This window comes from Pyrus communis, chromosome 8 (genome assembly GCF_041283825.1).
Source record: "Pyrus communis isolate YQ-2024b chromosome 8, ASM4128382v1, whole genome shotgun sequence".
NCBI classification, from domain to species: Eukaryota; Viridiplantae; Streptophyta; class Magnoliopsida; order Rosales; family Rosaceae; genus Pyrus; species Pyrus communis.
This window is the reverse complement of record NC_142572.1, coordinates 15,790,536-15,810,067: the sequence shown is the minus strand read 5'-3', so window position 1 is coordinate 15,810,067 and position 19,532 is coordinate 15,790,536. Positions and strand designations below refer to the sequence as shown.

The 19,532-nt window shown below is 35.3% G+C and overlaps 4 protein-coding genes across 6 annotated transcripts; 1 reads left to right on the top strand and 3 right to left on the bottom strand.

Moving 5' to 3' along the window:
• Window positions 1–6,630: 6,630 nt before the first annotated feature.
• LOC137717880 (uncharacterized) lies at window positions 6,631–9,848 on the bottom strand. The gene is made up of 4 exons (XM_068457377.2): window positions 9,335–9,848; window positions 8,574–8,687; window positions 8,389–8,459; window positions 6,631–7,071 (listed from the first exon to the last, which is right to left on the bottom strand). Exons 1-4 carry the CDS (start codon window positions 9,494–9,496, stop codon window positions 6,819–6,821), a joined length of 600 nt encoding a protein of 199 aa, XP_068313478.2. The 5' UTR covers window positions 9,497–9,848; the 3' UTR covers window positions 6,631–6,818.
• Window positions 9,849–11,046: 1,198 nt separating this feature from the next.
• Window positions 11,047–14,878, bottom strand: LOC137717853 (putative glycosyltransferase At3g07620). 3 transcript variants are annotated; one of them, XM_068457346.2, is made up of 5 exons: window positions 14,580–14,878; window positions 12,939–13,886; window positions 12,694–12,824; window positions 12,050–12,398; window positions 11,047–11,904 (listed from the first exon to the last, which is right to left on the bottom strand). In XM_068457346.2, the coding sequence occupies exons 2-5, from the start codon at window positions 13,818–13,820 to the stop codon at window positions 11,239–11,241; spliced, it is 2,028 nt and encodes a 675-aa protein (XP_068313447.2). In that variant the 5' UTR covers window positions 13,821–13,886; window positions 14,580–14,878; the 3' UTR covers window positions 11,047–11,238. The 3 variants fall into 3 exon arrangements, with proteins under 3 accessions (XP_068313447.2, XP_068313448.2, XP_088555036.1); XM_068457347.2 differs by having other exon boundaries at window positions 12,939–13,811; XM_088698910.1 differs by having other exon boundaries at window positions 12,939–13,673; window positions 14,580–14,832.
• A 1,965-nt stretch (window positions 14,879–16,843) lies between these two features.
• On the top strand, window positions 16,844–17,191 carry LOC137718560 (uncharacterized). Its single transcript, XM_068458112.2, is given in 2 exon segments — window positions 16,844–16,963; window positions 16,965–17,191. Coding segments are annotated over 2 exon segments (228 nt in total). The 5' UTR covers window positions 16,844–16,849; the 3' UTR covers window positions 17,079–17,191.
• Window positions 17,107–18,026, bottom strand: LOC137716997 (putative glycosyltransferase At5g03795). The gene is made up of 3 exons (XM_088698324.1): window positions 17,691–18,026; window positions 17,193–17,461; window positions 17,107–17,146 (listed from the first exon to the last, which is right to left on the bottom strand). Exons 1-3 carry the CDS (start codon window positions 18,024–18,026, stop codon window positions 17,107–17,109), a joined length of 645 nt encoding a protein of 214 aa, XP_088554450.1.
• Between the last annotated feature and the right edge of the window lie 1,506 nt (window positions 18,027–19,532).

Here is a 19,532-nt window from a genome sequence, read left to right as displayed (position 1 = left end):
TATCTCTCACTCTCACTCATTCTCTCACTATCTCTTCTCACTCTCTCCTATCTCCCTATCTCTCACTTACTCCTCTCTCCCTATCTCTTACTCGCTCTCAATCTTGCCAAAATGTATTTTCTCTCTAAATTTAATTTATTTTTCATTAATATGTGTTTCTGGAGTTAATTTTGGGTTTGGGGTATGTTGTTTTTTATTTTATTTTATTTTTTGTTATTTGACCATGTTTGTTTGTTTGTTTATTTATTTTTTTTTTTTTTTTTTATAGGGAATCGTTGGGACTTTGACGGTGAGAGTTGAGGAGTTGACACCCCCCACCAACACAATAGACTTGTATTAGGATTTTTTTATTGTAATTTGTTAATTTATATGTACATATTTAATCAAATGTATATTATGTTTAATTTGATCACTATTTTTCATATGTAATTTTATTTTGAATATGTCAATTTAAATTAAAGTAATTAAAAAAAAACAAAGCCATACAATTAAATTAAATTCAAAAAGTAAAACTTCAAAAAATCTTGCACTACCAAATATTTTGTCGCACAAACAATTACTATAATTAAATTAAATAATAGAAATAATAAAACAAAAGGTCAATTTAATTAAATAAAAAAATAAAAACCAAAAACTTTTGTCACGCAAAATCTTGCGCCACCCAAATATTTTGTTGCACAAAATATTAAATTAATTTAAATAAATAACCAAAAAATTTTGCTTTCGTCATGCAAGTAGCTTCACTCACACCTATGACCCCCGAGCTTCCTCAAATGAGGTGGAACATGTGTAGCTGTTAGGTCATACATGAGACAACCTGCTCTGATACTATGAAGAAGTTGAGGTTCCACTATAAAACTAATTGGTAATATAGGAAGTAACTCAACCTCTTATAAACCCTTATAAAGTTTATCCTTTCACCAATGTGGAATTCTCTTACCTTACATTCTCACAACATTGAGCGGTTATGCTTCGCTTACCTGCTATGAGGTTGTGTGTGTGTGTGTGTGTGTGTGTGTGTATTATATGCAGCACTGTCATTGATTGTTTAGTAAGAACATAACGTACAATTGTACTGTTTAAACATAATTCTGTATATATATTATATGCAGCACTGTCATTGATTGTTTAGTAAGAGCATAACGTACAATTGTACTGTTCAAACATAATTCTTTGTGGGAATTTAATTAGAATCTGGGAAAGTCCACAGCCGACTTGACGATGGTGAATGATCAGAGAATAGCGGAATCATATTTGGAGGCAGATTGTTTGTCTTTCTGTTGGGTGCATTTTTTATCTTTTTCTATTTATGCAGTCATAGTTAAGACACGTCAGTATTTGAAATTCTTATTAATTTTTTATTTTATTATCTTTATTAAAAAAATAATATAAAATATTAACGTGATTTAATCGTAACAGCATAAAATAAGAAGAGATGAAAATGATATCTAAACAGAAGGATAGACAATGTGTCTCCTTCGTATTTCAGGCACAAGCAGTAATAAACCCTTGTGAGAAATCAAATCAAATTAACGTTTAGTATTAGAACATCATATCATCAAAACAGAACTGTCAGGTACTCTCGAAAGGACTAATGTACCTTGGCAAAGAATTGACCAGTTTCTGTAAGAAGTTAATGTGTCCTTAATCCTTTTGGTGTCGAAACACATATTAGAATGAACAAAAATCCCAACACTGTATCCGCATGGTTTCTGCTGTTGAGGAATTTTTAACTCATAATTTTTTCAAAAAAATAATCAATGAAAACGGTTTGAAAATTTTAAATTTTAACGATAACAACAAAATAAAAGGTAAAATAAATAGTACCAAAATTGATTTTTTTAGTGTAAAAATATAATTTTTCGTTAAAATGAACAGTATCAAGACATTTTTGTTAAAATTCTTTTTTTTCCAAAGAAAAAGGAAAAATAAAAAATAAAAAATCCCCACCTAGTTGTTTTTTTTTTTTTTTCCTTTCCCCCGGGGGGGGTGGGGCGGGGGGCAAAAGATCCTAGCTAGCTAATGACTGCAATTTTATATCTGTTATGGCCAACTCTCATTCCACTGACCTGTATGGTCTGTTTGATTTAAATGTGGATATGGGATGGGACTGAAGTGGGAAATGGGGGTTTTCTGCATCTTTGAAATCATGTGGCTTTAATTTTCATCAGTTATACGATTCCTTCACACACCTCCCATAACGTGGATGGCATTTTATAACTTGGTTCAATTCATTTCTAGACATTATTCATTAATTACTTCAAGAAATCTTTTAATTTCTTACTATTATGTTTTTTATTATTATTATTGAGAAATATTATTTGTCAAAATTATAGAATCGGATCGGTGACCCACAATTAATTATAAAAATATTATTCCAACTTATCATCTACACAACTATTGATCAGTTTTATCACAAAAGGTCGGTATGCATTAAGAGAAAAACCATCCAATATAAAGTTCTACTTTGTTTTGTCAAGTTTCCGACTAGGATTGTATTCTTCAATATTAAATTATTATTATTATAACTAACATATGGGCACACACAAAGTATGTGAGAAATTTTTTTATTTTTGCTTTTGAAATAGAAGGAAAGAGGAAGAGAGTGATAGAAAATGTGGAAGTGGGAAGTTTTTATTTATTTTATTCATTTTAATTAGAGATATGTTATGATTTAAATGTAGGTGAGACTTTGAAAAAAAACAGCAAAATTTAGTTGTGTAAAATTACATTTCTGCCTCATATTTCTTATTTGTATTCTGTTTTAATTAGAGGGTTAAACTGATAATTTTATAAGATTTTAGTTAACAATAAGTATTTTATTAATTAGTAGAGATTATTATTATTAATCATCATCATCATCAATCTCTACACTAAATAATCTGTTACTTTTACGCTCTATTCACATGCAAATTGATGTGAAAGCGTGATAATGAATCTAAACACATCAGACTAAACATTAATCTCAAACTTTGTGTGTGGAGCCTGATGATTTTTTTTATTTTTTATAAATAGGGCCTGATGACCTATGTATACACACATATATAATATATAAAGATTTCTAATTGGTTGATCATAGTTATTATCTATATATATTCAGATTTCTAATTGGTTGATAAAAAAAAAAATTGGTTGATCATATTTATTATTTTAGATAATAAAGAATATATGGTGAAGTGTCGATTTAGTCCCTAAACTAATAAACTAACACCTCAGTTAAAATTAGGTCATTGAATTTTTTTTTCTGTAAAATAAGTCTATAAATTCATTAAAAATTACTAATTTCATCCCTACTATTATATTCAAAGCTATTTAATCCAATTTTTCGTCAACTTAAGTCACTTGACACACTTTAGAGTGTAATACCGTCATTTTCTTGCCCTTAATATGTCTTATAGGTTGCGAATCTAACGTCTAGTTTACCCTTCAAAGTTAACTTATACTATTTCTTATGTAAAACTACCAATTTACCCTCTAAAGTTAACTCCGTACATTATTTCTTTATGAAAATGACGAAAAATTGAATATAATATTAGGAATGTAATGGGCAGATTTTTATAATTCAAGGATTGAATTTTTCTGAAAAAATAGTTTAGAGACCTAATTTTTACTGATGTGATAATTTAAGGACTAAATTAACAGTTCATCCAAGAATATATGTATGTAGTTTCATGTTTAATTCACGTGCGGCTCAGCATACTGATTTGTCTTTGTGTTGATTTTAATTTACAGAAAATATTTATTGTATGACCATGCTGCTGCAGCTATGCACTAGTCTTCGATCACATTTAGAAGCTCATGCTTCCATATATATATATATATATATATATATATATATATATAGACACACACACACACACAAACTACCCATTGAACGGTGCTATATATACATATACATATACATATGGATATATATATATATATATAGGTGAAAGCAATTTGAAATCATTGATATGCTTTAGAATAACAAAGGTTTTGTATTTTAATTATTTAAGAATTTGTTAAGTTATTTTGGGAGTTGTAAGGGTGTCATGGAAACTTGAGGTCTATTAATTTGTAAATGCTTATAAATATTGTACTAGAAAGTCTTGAATGACAAATTTGAATGAATTAAAAATATATTTTGCTTTGTGCAATTGAAGTTAGTAATTTCTCCTTCCCTAATCAAGCATTTGGCTTGGTCGTATGAGTGAATCCACAATTAGCGACGTGAGCGAGCTTCATTGCCCTTGGTTGAGTGAATCCCAAGTTATCTATCCCCCTTTTCTCGATACCCATGGTTTTGTCCTGCATCAAGTGGCATCAAAGCGGGTTTTCGGATTTTTATTTGAAATCCTGGTGGTAGCGCTAAGCACATCATTTGTGTTCATCCTCAAAACCAACTCAATTCCTGTGACTTTTATCAGAGAGTCATACATCACTGGAAAGCTGTGGAAGTCTAGTTTCCAACGCAACAAATTGTGCATCAAACCGAATTTTGTGTGTGCAGATATTGGCAAAACACCATAGAGCATCAGTGATGTCGTGAAAACAAAACTAGTTCTCTTGTGGGTCAGTTTTCGATTTGGTTAAGCATTTCTCGACCTTCATGCCATATATCATTTGAAAGCCGTTCCAGTCTAGTTTCTAAATTCTCAAGCGATTCCTCAATCCGTTATTTCTACAAAGCAATATCTTCAATTTGCTAAAGTATATTGTTGCCTCCAGTAAATGAGGTTAGATGGGTTCTAGAAACGGCTGTCTTTGATTTTTCAAGTGACGATTTTCTAAATCTCAATCTTCCTCCAAATTTTGATCGTTGTCCAGATGGTGCATGTGAGATTTGTTGTGCATGTAATGAGGTTGAAAAACGTTCCAACATGGAGTTTGGCACAAAAGGGGAATATACAGAAAGCAGTGATGTAATCGATAACTTGGCCGAATGGGATTCCGTCCCAGTTTATGATCAATACGAGGGCAATGAAGATATGGTTGAAGAGTTCCATGGACAACTATATAATGGAGTACAAGCTCTTAATATCCGTAGCATTCATGATCCTTTTTGGGACAGTTTCGTTGCTCCAGATATGAGAAGAGAGCTCTTTGATAGAAGAACTTTTCAACATGACTTGAAATCTCTCGGCTCATTTGAAGAAGTGATTTGGAAGCACTATTCCAAGGTGATTATTTTCACGAAGAAAATAATTAATGTGTGCATGGTCTACAGGAACTTCGAAAATTTTGGTGCTAAATTGGGTATTGTGAAACATCTTGGTTGGACATCCAAAAGATCGAGGAAAAAAAAAAAAAAAAAAGAAGAGACCAAATGAAATTCGAGGACGAATTTTCTTCGAGAAGGGGAGAATGATGTGGGAGGAAGACTTGGAGAAACCAATTTGAAACTATTAATATGCTTTGGAATAACAAAGGTTTTGTATTTTAATTACTTAAGAATTTGTTTAGTTATTTTGGGAGTTATAAGGGTGTCATGGAAACTTGAGGTCTATTAATTTGTAAACGCTTATAAATATTGTACTAGAAAGCCTTGAAGGACATACTTAAATGAATTAAAACATATGTTTCTTTGTGCAATTGAAGTGAGTGATTTCTCCTTCCCTAATCAAGCATTTGGCTTGATCGTGTGAGCGAATTCACGATTAACGACGTGAGCGAGCTCCGTTGTCCCTGGTTGAGTGATTCCCAGGTTATCATCCCCCGCCTCCCCGAGAACCCTTGGCTTGTCCTGCATCAATAACTATATGTGAGTCCCCATGCTCTAAATTTTTTATATTCTATTCTTGTTTGATATATATATATATATATATATATATATATAAAATATATAGCACTGACTTAATTTGTGAATTAAAGACAGCCGATGGCAATGGGTGAGACTCCGCATGGGCCATGGTCATCAAAGCATGGACACAGTGACAGATGACAGATAACATTACAGACCCTCTCTCGTCTTTGTAAATGGCATCTAAGTTGAAGATTAATTCTTACCTATTCTTGGTTGTATATCTCATTGTTATCTTTTTCATATGTCACACAGCACATACATTACAGACCTCTTATCTTAGTCGTTGATGCGTGTAATATCAGTTTTGAGATTCTCAATCAACTATTCTTAGGTGTATACTCCTTTGTGTTTATCTGTCATCATGTGATTAGTCATGAATAAAATTGATTCCTTCCAATCCCTAAAAGATGGTAGGATTGGAAAGGATAAATTTTAAGTGCTAATCATTCTTATAACTACAGAGTGAAAAATATTTGGAAGTCAACATCCATTAAAACCTCAATTCATTTCCACTCCAGTTTGTTTAATCTTCGTCTCTGCGAGCTGAAATTAAATTGAAAAATGCCCCATAGCTAAGTTTATGAACAACCCTAACCCCTTGGCTAGTTGGCTTTCTCCAACAGGCAAGAACAAGAGGAGGTAGCCCTATTGGATACATGGAGCAGAAACAATGAATGTATACATCAGCAAGGTACACGGATCAGAAAAACTGCGAATCCGGTTATCTTTTGAGTGTTGGAATGGAAGCTTGAGATAAGTATCATAAGAGAGCTTAACAATAACATTAATTCTTCGGCTAATCAGCGTTTATGTAACACAGTTGATGAACTACTGACAAGTCGAAGAAATGAAACAGAAGTAACCTGAGAGTCTTTGCTTATTGTTTTCATAAGTTTGACAATAATAAAGAATGTCTCACTCTCACCTTGTCTGATATCTAACAGTTCCCGGCTTTTTTTTACCGATCAAATAAGAAGAAATCTAAACAAGCAATTCCTAAAAGTACACAGATAAGGGGTTCTTTTAATATTTTCGCTTACGCTTTCCTCCTCCTGGAACTTAAAATGAAATCATCGTCGTCGTCACTCTCTTTGATAACTCTCTTCTTGGCTTTTACATCGCCGTTCTTAGATGCCTGCTGTTGTGGCCTCTGTGAACTCTCAGGTTTACTTGCTGGTTTTGGTGTAGACTTAATAGGAGTTCCCAAACGAAGTTGCTTTTGCTTTCTCTGCTTCTTCTCATATGCCTTTCTGGATCTTTCAGGGGACAATAGGCCATGTTCCATCATCCTGCAAACGAAAAGGGCATACCAATATTTAAAAGAAAATGCACGTAGCATCTAATTCACGGCACCAGAAATTAAAAGACTACCGATGCACATCAATCATTTACTAGCTCGCATCATAGATATCAACAAGACTGCTGTATATTTCCCACTAAAAGAGACGGTTCTTACAAGTTGGTCGGTTAGTTTTCAAATTTGTGTAGGGTACAAGTGTAAATAAGAAGTTCATTAACCACATAGTTGACCAGTGCAGCAAAGAAACAAAAAAAATCCAAAACATAAGAAACATCATCAGAAGTAAATGGCTTCCAAAGTTCAAAACAAACATTTGAGGATAACATCCAAGAAGGATTCCTCATGTATAAAAAAACTTGAGAGCATGTTTTGATGAGAGATTCAGAACTGTGATAACGCACATTGCTCAGAAACACTTGATCCACTAGCCCCAAAACATTCACAGGAGAAGCAATGGAGATTGAAGAGAATATGAATTACTGTATTGAAGAACTGCAAATGCGTGGCGTCATGTTGAAGTGCACGGTGTAAGGGACTGAGCACATTCTTCAGCAGCCAAATACAAAGTTGGCTGGTTCCACACTATGTAAGATTGGTCTACTTGTTCTTCTACAAATTGCTATTGTTTTTCATGGCCCTAACCGATCAAACATGTTTTCAAGAAAAATTTAGAACGTAAGGCAATTTCAACAAGATCATCTTAAGCTAGCCAACCTACCAGAGTGCAGACTAGGGAAAAGCAGGGCCTGTTCAAAATCACGAGTCACTAGCTGTTTTGTTGGTTCAATAAGAAAAAGATTATGCTACTTGGCTAAAGACCTCCGAAAATGCAACCAAAAGGACATAGCAGGCTGCTTCTCTGACTTTTCCTCACTTCCTATAAAGTTTAGATTCTTCACTCTTCATTGAAACTCATATAATCAATCCCCACTACATATAGAATTGGAGGCCATCAAATACACACATATAAACTTGTTTTGTTAGTGAACATGTGGCTTAATTGGTAAAGTTGTTGTCCACACAACAATGTGTATATGCAATTCTTCCAAATGGATATTTGGCTTAGGCATATCCAAGACAGTGAACAGGCACCGTCGTTGGACAGTCGAAGTCAACTAAGTTTAAATTGTCTTTGAAGAATTGCTATCATCATTAGGAACTTTTGAGTGGAAGGGGGCCTTGCGATACACAATTTACTTCCAAGTTCCAATAATATCAACCTTGAAATCAAATTTAAGCACCTTACGCATTCGCCATATAATCAGATAGAAGGAGAGAGGCCTTCGTAACATAAGGAAAAAGTTACCAGAATTCTGCCATTTCACTTGTAGGTATCTGTTTGGACAATGACTCGTAGAAGATCCGCAGAGGTTCTCTCTGGAAATTGGAAGCATAAGAAACTCAAGGATGAGTGACACTTTATCCATATAGCCATTATTGTCTCAAACAATGATAGGAATAATCAAATAAATGTCATGGGGGAAGAAGTACCTCTTCAGGAGGATCAAATTTCTGGCCAGCCAAAGTGTACACTTTCTTCTCTCTCACTTTTGTGGTGGTTTTCTTTGTTATCGTCTTTGATGCTGAATTTGGTTTTGATTTTACCTTCACATTTGAACAAATAATACTGAATCCATCACATCCACCATGAAATCAACACAATCAAGTCTGATACCGGGAACGGAACCCCTCAGAGAGGCATATAGGTTGCACGGCAAATCAACTATGTCATTGCCAATTATCCAAAGGGTAGGATTTTCACTCGCCTAGTTTCTCCTTCTGCAATCCTCCCTTGTTTCCGCCTCTTAATTCTCCGAAGATTTATTCAATCCTAAAACTATTAACAAGGGGCAGGGTGCAGAAGGAGAAAATAGGAGTGCGGAGATCACTTTGCTTGTCCAAATTAATTAAGAAACCCCACAAACTAATATCACCTAATCCATTAGAAATAGATAAACCAATTCAAAACCCCACAAATCCAATTCACCAAATAGAAAAACCAATCATAAGACCACAACTTTAAGGTCAAAAAACTAAGAACAAGCAAATCAGAACCACAAATTCCACTATGTCATTGTCAATTATCCAAATTAATTAACATTCCAAATTAGAACATCCCCTAATTCATTAGAAAAAGCTAAATCAATTCACAACCCCACAAACCCAATTTACCCAATTGAAAAACCAATCCAAAGATCACAACTTTAAGGTCAAAATGTTAAAATATCAATGAAATTTGGCCTGGGTTTTACCTCAGTTTTTGTAACAGTTTGCACAGATTTCTGCTTGGAATCAGCTGCCTGCTTGCTTGAAGAGCTCTCAATCTTCTTCTTGGTAACAGAATATCCAATCTTTCCCTTTGAAGAACCATCCTGCAGGTTGCCGCCGCTCTTCACCTTCAACGAAGTAGCCATGGATTCCCACCACAAATCTCTGTAAATTAATTTAATTTAATCTCTTGCTGTTTGGTTTTGATCGGATAATATGAGACTTTATCTGCTTTTTGTTTCCACCTACTCTTTTCATTGAAAATTCATCAATGTAATAAACTTTGATAAATTCAAAGGATTTAATCTTATTAAAATATCAAATAAAATAAAGGGAAAACTAATTGAAAAATCAAGGAAAAAAAATATGGATATTTGGATTTGGATATATCAGATTTGCAGGTTAATGCGTATCTTTTAACTGCTTTTTTCAGGTTTTGCAAACAGATGAACAACAGCTTCTGTCCTCTTTTATTTATTTATTTATTTATTTTTGCTTGTTCACCTCATTCGTGCATCTTGAACGTTTATCTGTGGACGTTGGAGAATCTTATGATCGAACGGTCATGATATAAAACTTGAGGATTTTAGACTGTCGAGGCAATGCACTAACTTTCACATTAACGATGATCGGGCAACGTGTTGGAATGATAACTGAGCTTGCTTTGTAACTTTTACCGGTTGATTTAGGTTGTCCAAAACTCCAAAAAGATCAAACTATAAGAGGTTGAGTTAATTCCATAATTAAATTGTTTAAATATAACACATGTTATTGACATTTTGGAAAAATTATCTACACTTTAATTATAAACATAAAAAAAAATTGTATAAGAAAGTGTGCATGATGAACATTTTTAAGCAGCAACAACAACAACATCCAAAATATGATCGTAACAATATAGAAACTATCAAAACTATGTAGTTTGATATTGTTCCCTAGATACACATACTTGCTCCTAACCAACATTTGTTTCCAATATCGGGCGGATTTGTTTCTAAGATTTTCAACCCAAAATAAGATTCAGTGGTGTATTCATTTGAGATTCTAAAGAAATTTAAGAGTTTTGAATTTGGTACTCTACTAGAAAAGTTTCATTAGTTTTAAAAATACTTTTTGGGACCATCTCTTAAGAGAACAATTTTTTTATAAAACCCAAAAACTTGTTTAGTATGACACATAATTGTTTTTAAGTCTTAACAATTAAAAATAATTCTCTTATCAACAACTCGCTGCTAGGGCTGAAGGGGAGAAAGAGAGACAGAGAGGGGAGCGGGATAAGAATGGGCTTTTTATGTTTTCATGACTTAAGTTATATTTTCAAGTTAGTTTTGAGTTCAGTTTCTCAAAATAGTCCACCTAAACAAGAATTTTAGGCTTAAGTTGAGACTAAAAAACTGTTTTTGAGTTTAAATAATTGAATTCAAATTGAATACTAAACATGCTCTAAAGAATTTTAAAGGAATTCGCCAAACTCTACTGGCGCTCAATTCAGATTTTATAAAGCTCTTCATAGTCTAGTGGTATTCAATTCAGACAAATGAGAGTCTTTTAAAATTTGATGATCCAATATAGATTTGGCATAATATCCCAATAAAAAATACAATTAGTATTTCAATTACACATGATCGCTCAAGATCAAACCAATTGGAATCATTTACCAACTGAATAGTGATTGAGCGCTATATCCCAATATACATGAGAGAATAAAAACCAGCTCTCTGCCTTGATATATACAATATACTTTAATAACAATTCTTGTACCAAAAGTTTCTGAAATTTCAAATGCAACCTGCCACTACATTTTCTTGTTATTTCACTTTCTTCCAAAAAAAAACAATTAAAAAAATATATACAAAAGCAGAATTTACATGACTAGAATGTTACTGTGTCAATTGGGTTTTATCTGCTGGAGTCTATTGTACCAAATATTGTGCAGTATCATATGAAAAATATCATACTTCTCAGGCTTAGCATGCCACAGAAAATGCTGTTGCACCCTTCTCACCCTCATTTGCATCTGTAGATATCTCTTCTTCGGGATCGAAAGGAGTATGTTCTTCAAATTCGGGATATCCTTCTCCAACACGAAAACAGCAAACGACTCCCACTTCAGAACTTCGAAAAATGGAGGCACGAAATTGTCTGAAATGATCACCGGAACACACTCGTAGAAAATGGCCTCTACTACTCGCGGACTGTTCACTTCGTAACCTTTTGCGCAAATACAGTACTTGCTGCTCTGCATATGACGGACGTAGTTCTTATTGCCCTTTCCCTCAGGCAATCGACCGAAGATCTGCATGTCAGGATCTTTGTTTTCCCAATGCTGCAACAGAATTGGCCTGACATAGCCATGCATGCTTCCAGCAAAGAAAGCGAGTATTGACCTCTTGGAAGGACGAGTGCCTCCGAGATCTCTGAGAGGCTTCTTATCATTCTTGATGTATGTTTCGGGAAGAGACACATCCTTGCCAACTACAAAACCTTCTTTGACATCAGCATTGCAGAGGGCTCTTATGCACTTAGCCATAATTTTCTTTGTTTCTGACGGGGCCTGAAGAAGTGGCTTTTATTAGAAAAATATAATGTACTCAAAACTATCTACAGTTTGAATTTGAAGGCTACTTAGAAATTTATAAAAAATAAATGCCCTTACGTAAATCGCAAAGCAAACTATACAGGAAGCATGGAAAGCATACCCAGTCATGGCAAGCAACAAGAAAATGATCGGCTCCTCCAGTTCTGTTCCAGAAAGGATACTTCCCGGCAATCATGTCCACATAGTCCTTCAAATATTGTACAAGATTTTTACGATTGTGTGAATTGGGTACATACAAACTTTCCTCTAACCTTCGAGAGCTAAAAGGCAAGTAATACAGGTGGGCTTTCCGAGGGTTTTTGGTAACAAATCTCTTGTCAGCTTCCATCTGCTTCATGAACCAACCCTCGGAAGCATATATTCCCCTGAGAAATGGGGAGTGTAATATAGGTCTTTCTCCTTCCCGGTATACATATACTTTAAAAGTGTTCTCCATTAGTTCATAGCTCCTGCAAATTAGATGAGAATTTACTTGAGCAGGAGTAACTACTTGAATAGTCACAACAGGCAGCTTATGAAATTTCTAGAATGAATTATGATGATTTTAAACGGGAAAAGTAACGACCAACATTGCAAGATAATGCATATGCCAACATTTTCATTTGACTCTATCCACATAGGTTACCAGCTTGTGACAGATATCATCAACTGTTTTTTTCAGTAAGAACAGGTTCGTGTTTGCAATAACTTCTAAAAGTGACTGTACTGTAAGAGTTCATGCATATAACGGTTTCATCGACTGACCTTTTAAACATGGAAAGATTCCTGTATAGTGGAGCATAAAGAGTTTGATCACTCTTTAGAAGGGGTGCGTTTTCAATCTGTGATGCTGCATATTGCAACTCTTGGTCAACTGTTGAAGACCATCGTGGTTTCTGACCAAAAACAATACAAAACATGAAAAGTCAAAAATAAGAACAAGGAGTTGAAGCATTTTAAGAAAAACTTAATCAGATTCAAATAACATAAATCAAATCTTTAAAACGTACCACTGAATGGTATGAGGAACGACTCTTACGCAACAGCTTGTTCATATCAGCTATTGAATATACATCCAAGGCTGGAACCTCTGGCTCTTTGTTCATTTCTGGGACCCTGGTCAGTGAAGAACTTCGTTCTGTTCGGCTGAGGTTACTATGCAATTGCTCAGAGCTTTCGGGTTTCTGGGACAAAGTTGTTTGATCTTTCTGAACCAAAGTCACATTTGAGCCAACAGCTATGGGGGGTGCTCCGACGTTTGTTTCAATAATTGCTGGAGCTGCAATCGATGATGAATTTATCATTGGGGATGCAGGTGAAGTGGTTGGAAAACCAGCAGTAGAATTTACAACCTCATCTGTTGTATTACTTTCATTCCTAGTCCCACCTTCTGAAAAAGTAGTATCAGTGGTATTTTGCTTTTCAAAAGAGCTATGTCGCCGCTCTTGTTCAATGTCAGTCTCCAAGGGGTTGACATTTTCCACAATGAAAGTTCTATTTTGCTTTACAAAAATATCAGATGGCTCCTCCTGATCATTACCTGTATCCTCATCGATATCTAAAGTTCTGTTTGAGACTTCATTTCTTTCTAATACAAAACCAGAGGTCCTAGTATCGTTAGCCATCTCATGAATTCCATATGTACCAGTGTAGTTCAAATCATTAGAAAGTGACACGTTACCAACAGCCTCAGAATCAGACGGCGAATCCACAGCTTCGAAGCGACTTTTCCCCTCTACCGGAACCTTTGCAGCAGAGAGGATAGATGATAAGACAGTACCATATGGAAGCTCAAGATGCTGGACAACTAAAATCACAGCAAACAACATTCCCACAATCCACAGCAATCTCCTCGTTTCGACTTGACACAGAGACAAAAGCTCCTGACCCATTTTGACAGACCACTCTAGTGATTATTGGGCAGTTTTCGACAAAATTATAAAAAAACATAATCCACCCTGCACATTTTCCAGTGCCACAATCACGAACTGTAATTATTAAAGAGGGAGCTATTTTCCTAATTACCGAAAAAATTGAATGCATTCTTCAATCAGTCCTCAAATGCACTTAATAAGATACCTTAAAAACAAACATATGCAACTAGTTGTTGGCAAATTATATCTAAACCAATCAAGAAATTTAAGCGCACCATCGGGAAACAGATGAGATTTAAGCTGCTCATCAGCAATTAAACAACAATCCTTGCATTTCTTAATTTCCAAGTGAATCAAATTACATTCAAGAAATTTGAATTATGTATTACAGCTGACATCTACCATTTCCCTCCAAGCAAACCACAAAGAACCCTTCTACTACCAAAAAAACAATAAGGTTGAATTTTCAATCAAAAATCTCAGCATGCAAGAACAAACCCATTAAACTATGATCATTTTGCAACTTGACTAAAACAGGAAAACATTCAAGAATCAAACTTTAAACTATAATCACAGCTGATTGTGAGAGAGAGAGAGAGAGGCAAAAGTAAAGATTCCAAATTTATCCGGAATTCTACAAACTGGGTTTTGCTCGTTTTACATTCCCAGCCTAGTACTTTCCTTCCATTTCCCACACTTTCTCAGCAACCAAACAGCTATTTTCTCGCTGTGAACAGAAAAAAGAAACGGAGTAGCTTAATGGGTTCAAGGAAATACCTTCGCTTTCAGAGAAAAGCTGCCGAGCTTCTTCGCTCCCCTTCTGCAATGACCTTACCGAGACTGGGGAAGCTGTGAGATTTTCATTGACTTGTATTTCCAATTTGCCAAAGCTACACATTTTCTTGTCTAAATATTTACAAAAATGGCACCTCCTAATCGCCTTTGCTGACAGGAAAATGAGAGATTAGACCGACAAGACGGCGACTATTGTCTGATTGATTGGTTGCTTGCAACGTTGCATTGCAATCATTTGGTAAAGCCCGACCCCCTTTGATTTTTATATCCTTAAAAGGGAGGAAAATATATGTAGCCTTACAATGAATTAATAATAACGTAATTTAAATATATTTTTAATGAAAATCAAATTTAAGACTTTTCATACTTAAAGAGTATTTAGATAAATGCAGGGCCACATCTTTTGTCAACTTATGCCCTTCTGCATTATATATAAATAGTTAGCAGACCAAAACAGAATGTCTAAAAGTTTAAAGGCATATTTTATTGCATATTTTAATTGAATTTCTACTAAATTAATACATGCATGTAGATGTAGGTAAGCTTTCAATTTTCAAATTTTTATGTTGTCCTTCACCGTTATATTTAGACAAAGAAAAAAATCTAAATTCATAATGCAATGAATTAAAGAAAAAGTTCTAACCGTTACATACAAATTTTTATATTTTCCGACAAGAGGCAAACTGATTGCAAACAAGACTAGGCGTAAATTCATAAATAAATAAAAAAAGCTTGTAGTTTCACTTTGTTTAAATACTTAAATCACGAGATTTGAACTCAAATGTAGAAAATAAATATATTACTATAGCCAACATAATCAGTGGATTTAGCTCACACTTGAAATTATTACGAGTAAAATTTAACAGAATCTTTCGTGACGAGCAAGGTGGAAGCATCGTTTTCAAGTCCTAGACAAAAAATTCCAGCCTACTTTACCTAAAAAGAAAAGATAAATATTCTTTGTTTGGCAGTGAAGTAATAATTTGATTTGGTCCCTTGCGGTGGGACCTGTCACCTGTTACTTAGGCTTGATTGAGCATTTGATTAAACCTTTTTGGGCCGTTTGATTACGATCATTTACAATGACATTCCCGTGATGTGGCAGTTTCATGACACGTGCAACGTGCACATGATGCATGCAACTGAAGCGTTTCAGGTCAGCTACTAATAGTAATTCTCATTGGATTGCAGAATCACACTTTCAATTGTACGAAAAGTAATCCTTTATCACAGCGGTGAACAGGTGTTAAGTTCTTGCATAAGAGAGTGAGTTCAAACTCTGTCAATGGCTACTCTAATCTTTAATATTAAAAAAATCTATCGTTTGACAAAAAAAAATAAAAATAAAATTGCATGACTGATGGAAATCTAAGTTTAAATCCATTTTTACTTCTCATATACTTTTTTTAATTTCTAACCGTGAATCGAATGAATTGAAAAAATTAATGAAAAAAATTTAATAAAAATGTGTAAGAAGTAAAATTTAACTATGATATGATGTTACAAAATATTTAAGGAACTAACTACAATATTTAAATGTATTTAATATCGTCACTTAATACTACGGTTCGACTCTCTCTAAAAGGGAATTTGAACTACATTATTGTTAGCTTATTGTGAGGCTAAGCTCACCCCATTCCCTTTACTATAGACAATATCATTTGTTAAAAAAAAATATTTAATACAATATCATCTAGCAGTCAGATATATTTTTCGTATTTAAACATTAGTGTTTCGATTCTTGGCTTCATACATGTTTATCAATACATGAAATCACATCAACTAAGATCATAGACCCATTCATTCTTTCACTTGGGTGTGTGGAGGTGTGTTATCCACATATTCCTTTTTATTTCATATACACTCTCTTAATTTACGACCGTCAATCGACTGAATTAAAAAAATTAAAAAACAAATTAACGAAGAATATATGAAAAGTAAAAAGAGCCGAGGATAACACAACACTTTCCTGATTCCCAGCAAGTAATATGCCAGCAATTGCAATGCGACGGAGGTTTCTTCGTATGGACGAACAAGTGGGCCTTGGACTTTGGGCTTCCTCTTGGCCCAACTGGTTCAAAGAAAGTGTATCAAATCCCTTCCTTTAGGCTCAAGTAAGAAATTTTTTCCAAAATTAAAAAAAAAAAGGCTCAAGAAAGAAAATGTAAAGAATATTTTACAAGTTGAATGTTTATATGTCATCTGGGTTTTATTTGATGGAGTCTATTGTGCCAAATAGAGTGCAGTATCATATGAAAAATATCATACTTTTCAGGCTTAGCATGCCACAGAAAATGTTGTTGCACCTTTCTCACCCTCATTTGCATCAGAAGATATCTATTCTCCGGGATCGAAAGGAGTATGTTCTTCAAATTCGGAATATCTTTCTCCAAAACAAATACCGCAAACGACTCCCAATTCAGAACTTCGAAAAACGGAGGCACAAAGTTATCTGATATAATCACCGGAACACACTCATAGAAAATGGCTTCAACCACTCGCGGACTGTTCACTTCGTAACCTTTTGCACAAATGCAGTACTTGCTGCTCTGCATATGATGCGCGTAGTTCTTATTACCCTTCCCCTTAGGCAACCGGCCAAAGATCTTCATGTCGGGGTCTTTGTTTTCCCAGTGCTGCAACAGAATTGGCCTAACGTAACCATGGAGATTCCCGGCAAAGAAAGCAAGTATTGGCCTCTTGGAAGGACGATTGCCTCCAATATTTCTGAGGGGATTCTTCGCTGTGTGGACGTAGGTTTCAGGAAGAGACACATCTTTGCCAAATACAAAACCTTCTTTGACATCAGCATTGCAGAGGGCTCTGATACACCTAGCCATGTATTTCTTTGTTTCTGTTGGGGCCTGTGGAAGTAGCTTTTATTAGATAATATACTAATACATAATCTACATTATCTCGGGTTTGTATATTTTTTATACAAGCGATATTCTACTTTAAACACTGCAGGGAGGATATTCTCCCAACAACGTCATGATAATGTCAGAAAAGTGGAAATCTGTTTTATTTTCTTGACAAATGAAACACCTTCAAGTAATTCGGAAACTAACTATAAAGGAAGTACAAAAAGCATACCCAATCATGGCAAGCAACAAAAAAATGATCAGCTCCTCCAGTTCGATTCCAGAAAGGATATTTAACCGCAATTGTGTCCACGTAGTTCTTCAAGTATTGCACAAGATTCGTATAACTGTGTGAATCGGGAACATATAAAGTTTCCTCTAACATTAGAGAGCTAAAAGGCAAGTAGTACAGGTGGGCTTTCCGAGGGTCTGTAGTAACAAATTTTTTGTCAGCCTCCATCTGCTTCATGAACCATCCCTCGGAAGCATATATCCCGGTTAATACTGGCTTGTGTAATATCGGTCTTTCTCCTTCACGGTAAACGTATACCTTAACAGTGTCCTCCATTAATTCATAGCTCCTGCAGATTAGATGAGATTTTCACTTGAGCAGTACTAGTAAATTGTACGGTTGTAACACAATGTATTGACAGTATGGGGACAGTATGGGGACAGTACAGTATGGAAGGGAATATTGCTATGGGGACAGTACAGTATGGAAGGGAATGTTGCACGTGAAAAAGGAATGTTGTATATTCCTTGACAGCTAGACACCACATGGGTTGCTGCTTATTTTTCTCTGGTTGCTGCATCATGGACAGCAAGCACAACAACCTGTATTGCAGTTGTTTATTGCATGCGTTTGTGTGCATGCGTGTATGTAAAATATGTATAAAACATGCTGCCATTGCAGCAGTTTATTTATGAAAAACACAACAAGTTGAAACCAAAAACGTCAATATGGTATCAGAGCGGGAACCATAGGGTCCTGCCTCTGTTGTTTATCCTTCTAGCTTGTTCTTCTTCCTCTGTTCATCATTTGTTGTGATGGCAGAAGATATCTCATTTAGTTCTGAGGCTACAAGTTCCTCAACTCCACCAGCCAACATGATACGCGGGGAGAGCAACCCATGACTGTGTTCCGTGTTGTTGAATGAGTTCAACTACTTGCCATGGTCACGAGCTATATCTCTTGCTCTAGGAGGAAGATCGAAACTAGGGTACGTAAATGGAACCATCAAGCCTCCAGGTTCTTCCTCAGCTACCTTTGATGCATGGCACTCAAATGACCAGCTTGTTATGTCCTGGATACTTAACTCGATGGAGCCCAAGTTGTCCGAGATCTTCAGCTACTCAGATTCTTCACACATCTTATGGGAATCGATCAAGGAAATGTACGGCAGTCAACACAATGCTGCCCGTGTGTTTGAACTGAAGAAAAGCCTCGCTGGACTTAAGCAAGGTAATCAAACGTTCATTCAGCATCTTGGAAGCATGAAATCTATGTGGAATGAACTTGATCTATACCGTCCACACACCACTGAATCCGCTGCACTCTTGAAAAGGGCTGATGAAGATAAAGTGTTCCAACTATTGGCAAGCTTGGGAGTTGAGTATGAAGACCTGCGTAGCCACTTACTAATGACTCCTGAGCTACCATCGTTCGTCAACGTGTGTCATGCAGTCCAAAGAGAGGAAACTCGAAGGAAAGTAATGCATGTTGAGCCCCGTTCTAGCCCAGAAGCTAGGGCCTTCACCAGTAACCACAACTTCACTAGTGAAAGGTTTTTTAATGGAAAGAAAGCTGACTGGAAATGCACATACTGCAACACCAAGGGGCATGTACGGGAAAAATGCTGGATTTTACACCCTGAGTTAAAACCTAAGTTTAACAAGGAAGGAAAAATGATCAGGGATGGGAAAGGGTTTGCGCCTAAAGCCTTCCAATCTTTGAGCTATCCATCTAAAGAGATGTCAAACTTCACCTCAAGCCCTATCTCCCTGATCAATGAGTTTGCCGCCTTTCTCCAAAAGAAGAGTGATATCGCTGAGGGTAACAATGTCACCACGGAAA

Excerpts from the sequence above, each read along its gene's own strand:
- LOC137717880 (XM_068457377.2), bottom strand. The coding sequence starts at position 9,496 with ATGGCTACTTCGTTGAAGGTGAAGAGCGGCGGCAACCTGCAGGATGGT. Across the intron at positions 8,688-9,334 it reads AAACTGTTACAAAAACTGAG|GTAAAATCAAAACCAAATTC; the intron begins GTAAAACCCAGG and ends TCAAATGTGAAG. Across the intron at positions 7,072-8,388 it reads AGTGAAATGGCAGAATTCTG|GATGATGGAACATGGCCTAT; the intron begins GTAACTTTTTCC and ends TTTCGTTTGCAG.
- LOC137716997 (XM_088698324.1), bottom strand. The coding sequence starts at position 18,026 with ATGGAGGACACTGTTAAGGTATACGTTTACCGTGAAGGAGAAAGACCG. Across the intron at positions 17,462-17,690 it reads TTGTTGCTTGCCATGATTGG|GCCCCAACAGAAACAAAGAA; the intron begins GTATGCTTTTTG and ends CTACTTCCACAG. Across the intron at positions 17,147-17,192 it reads GACATGAAGATCTTTGGCCG|AGCAGCAAGTACTGCATTTG; the intron begins GTTGCCTAAGGG and ends CATCATATGCAG.
- LOC137717853 (XM_068457346.2), bottom strand. The coding sequence starts at position 13,820 with ATGGGTCAGGAGCTTTTGTCTCTGTGTCAAGTCGAAACGAGGAGATTG. Across the intron at positions 12,825-12,938 it reads GTTCCTCATACCATTCAGTG|AAACCACGATGGTCTTCAAC; the intron begins GTACGTTTTAAA and ends GTTTTTGGTCAG. Across the intron at positions 11,905-12,049 it reads TTGTTGCTTGCCATGACTGG|GCCCCGTCAGAAACAAAGAA; the intron begins GTATGCTTTCCA and ends CCACTTCTTCAG.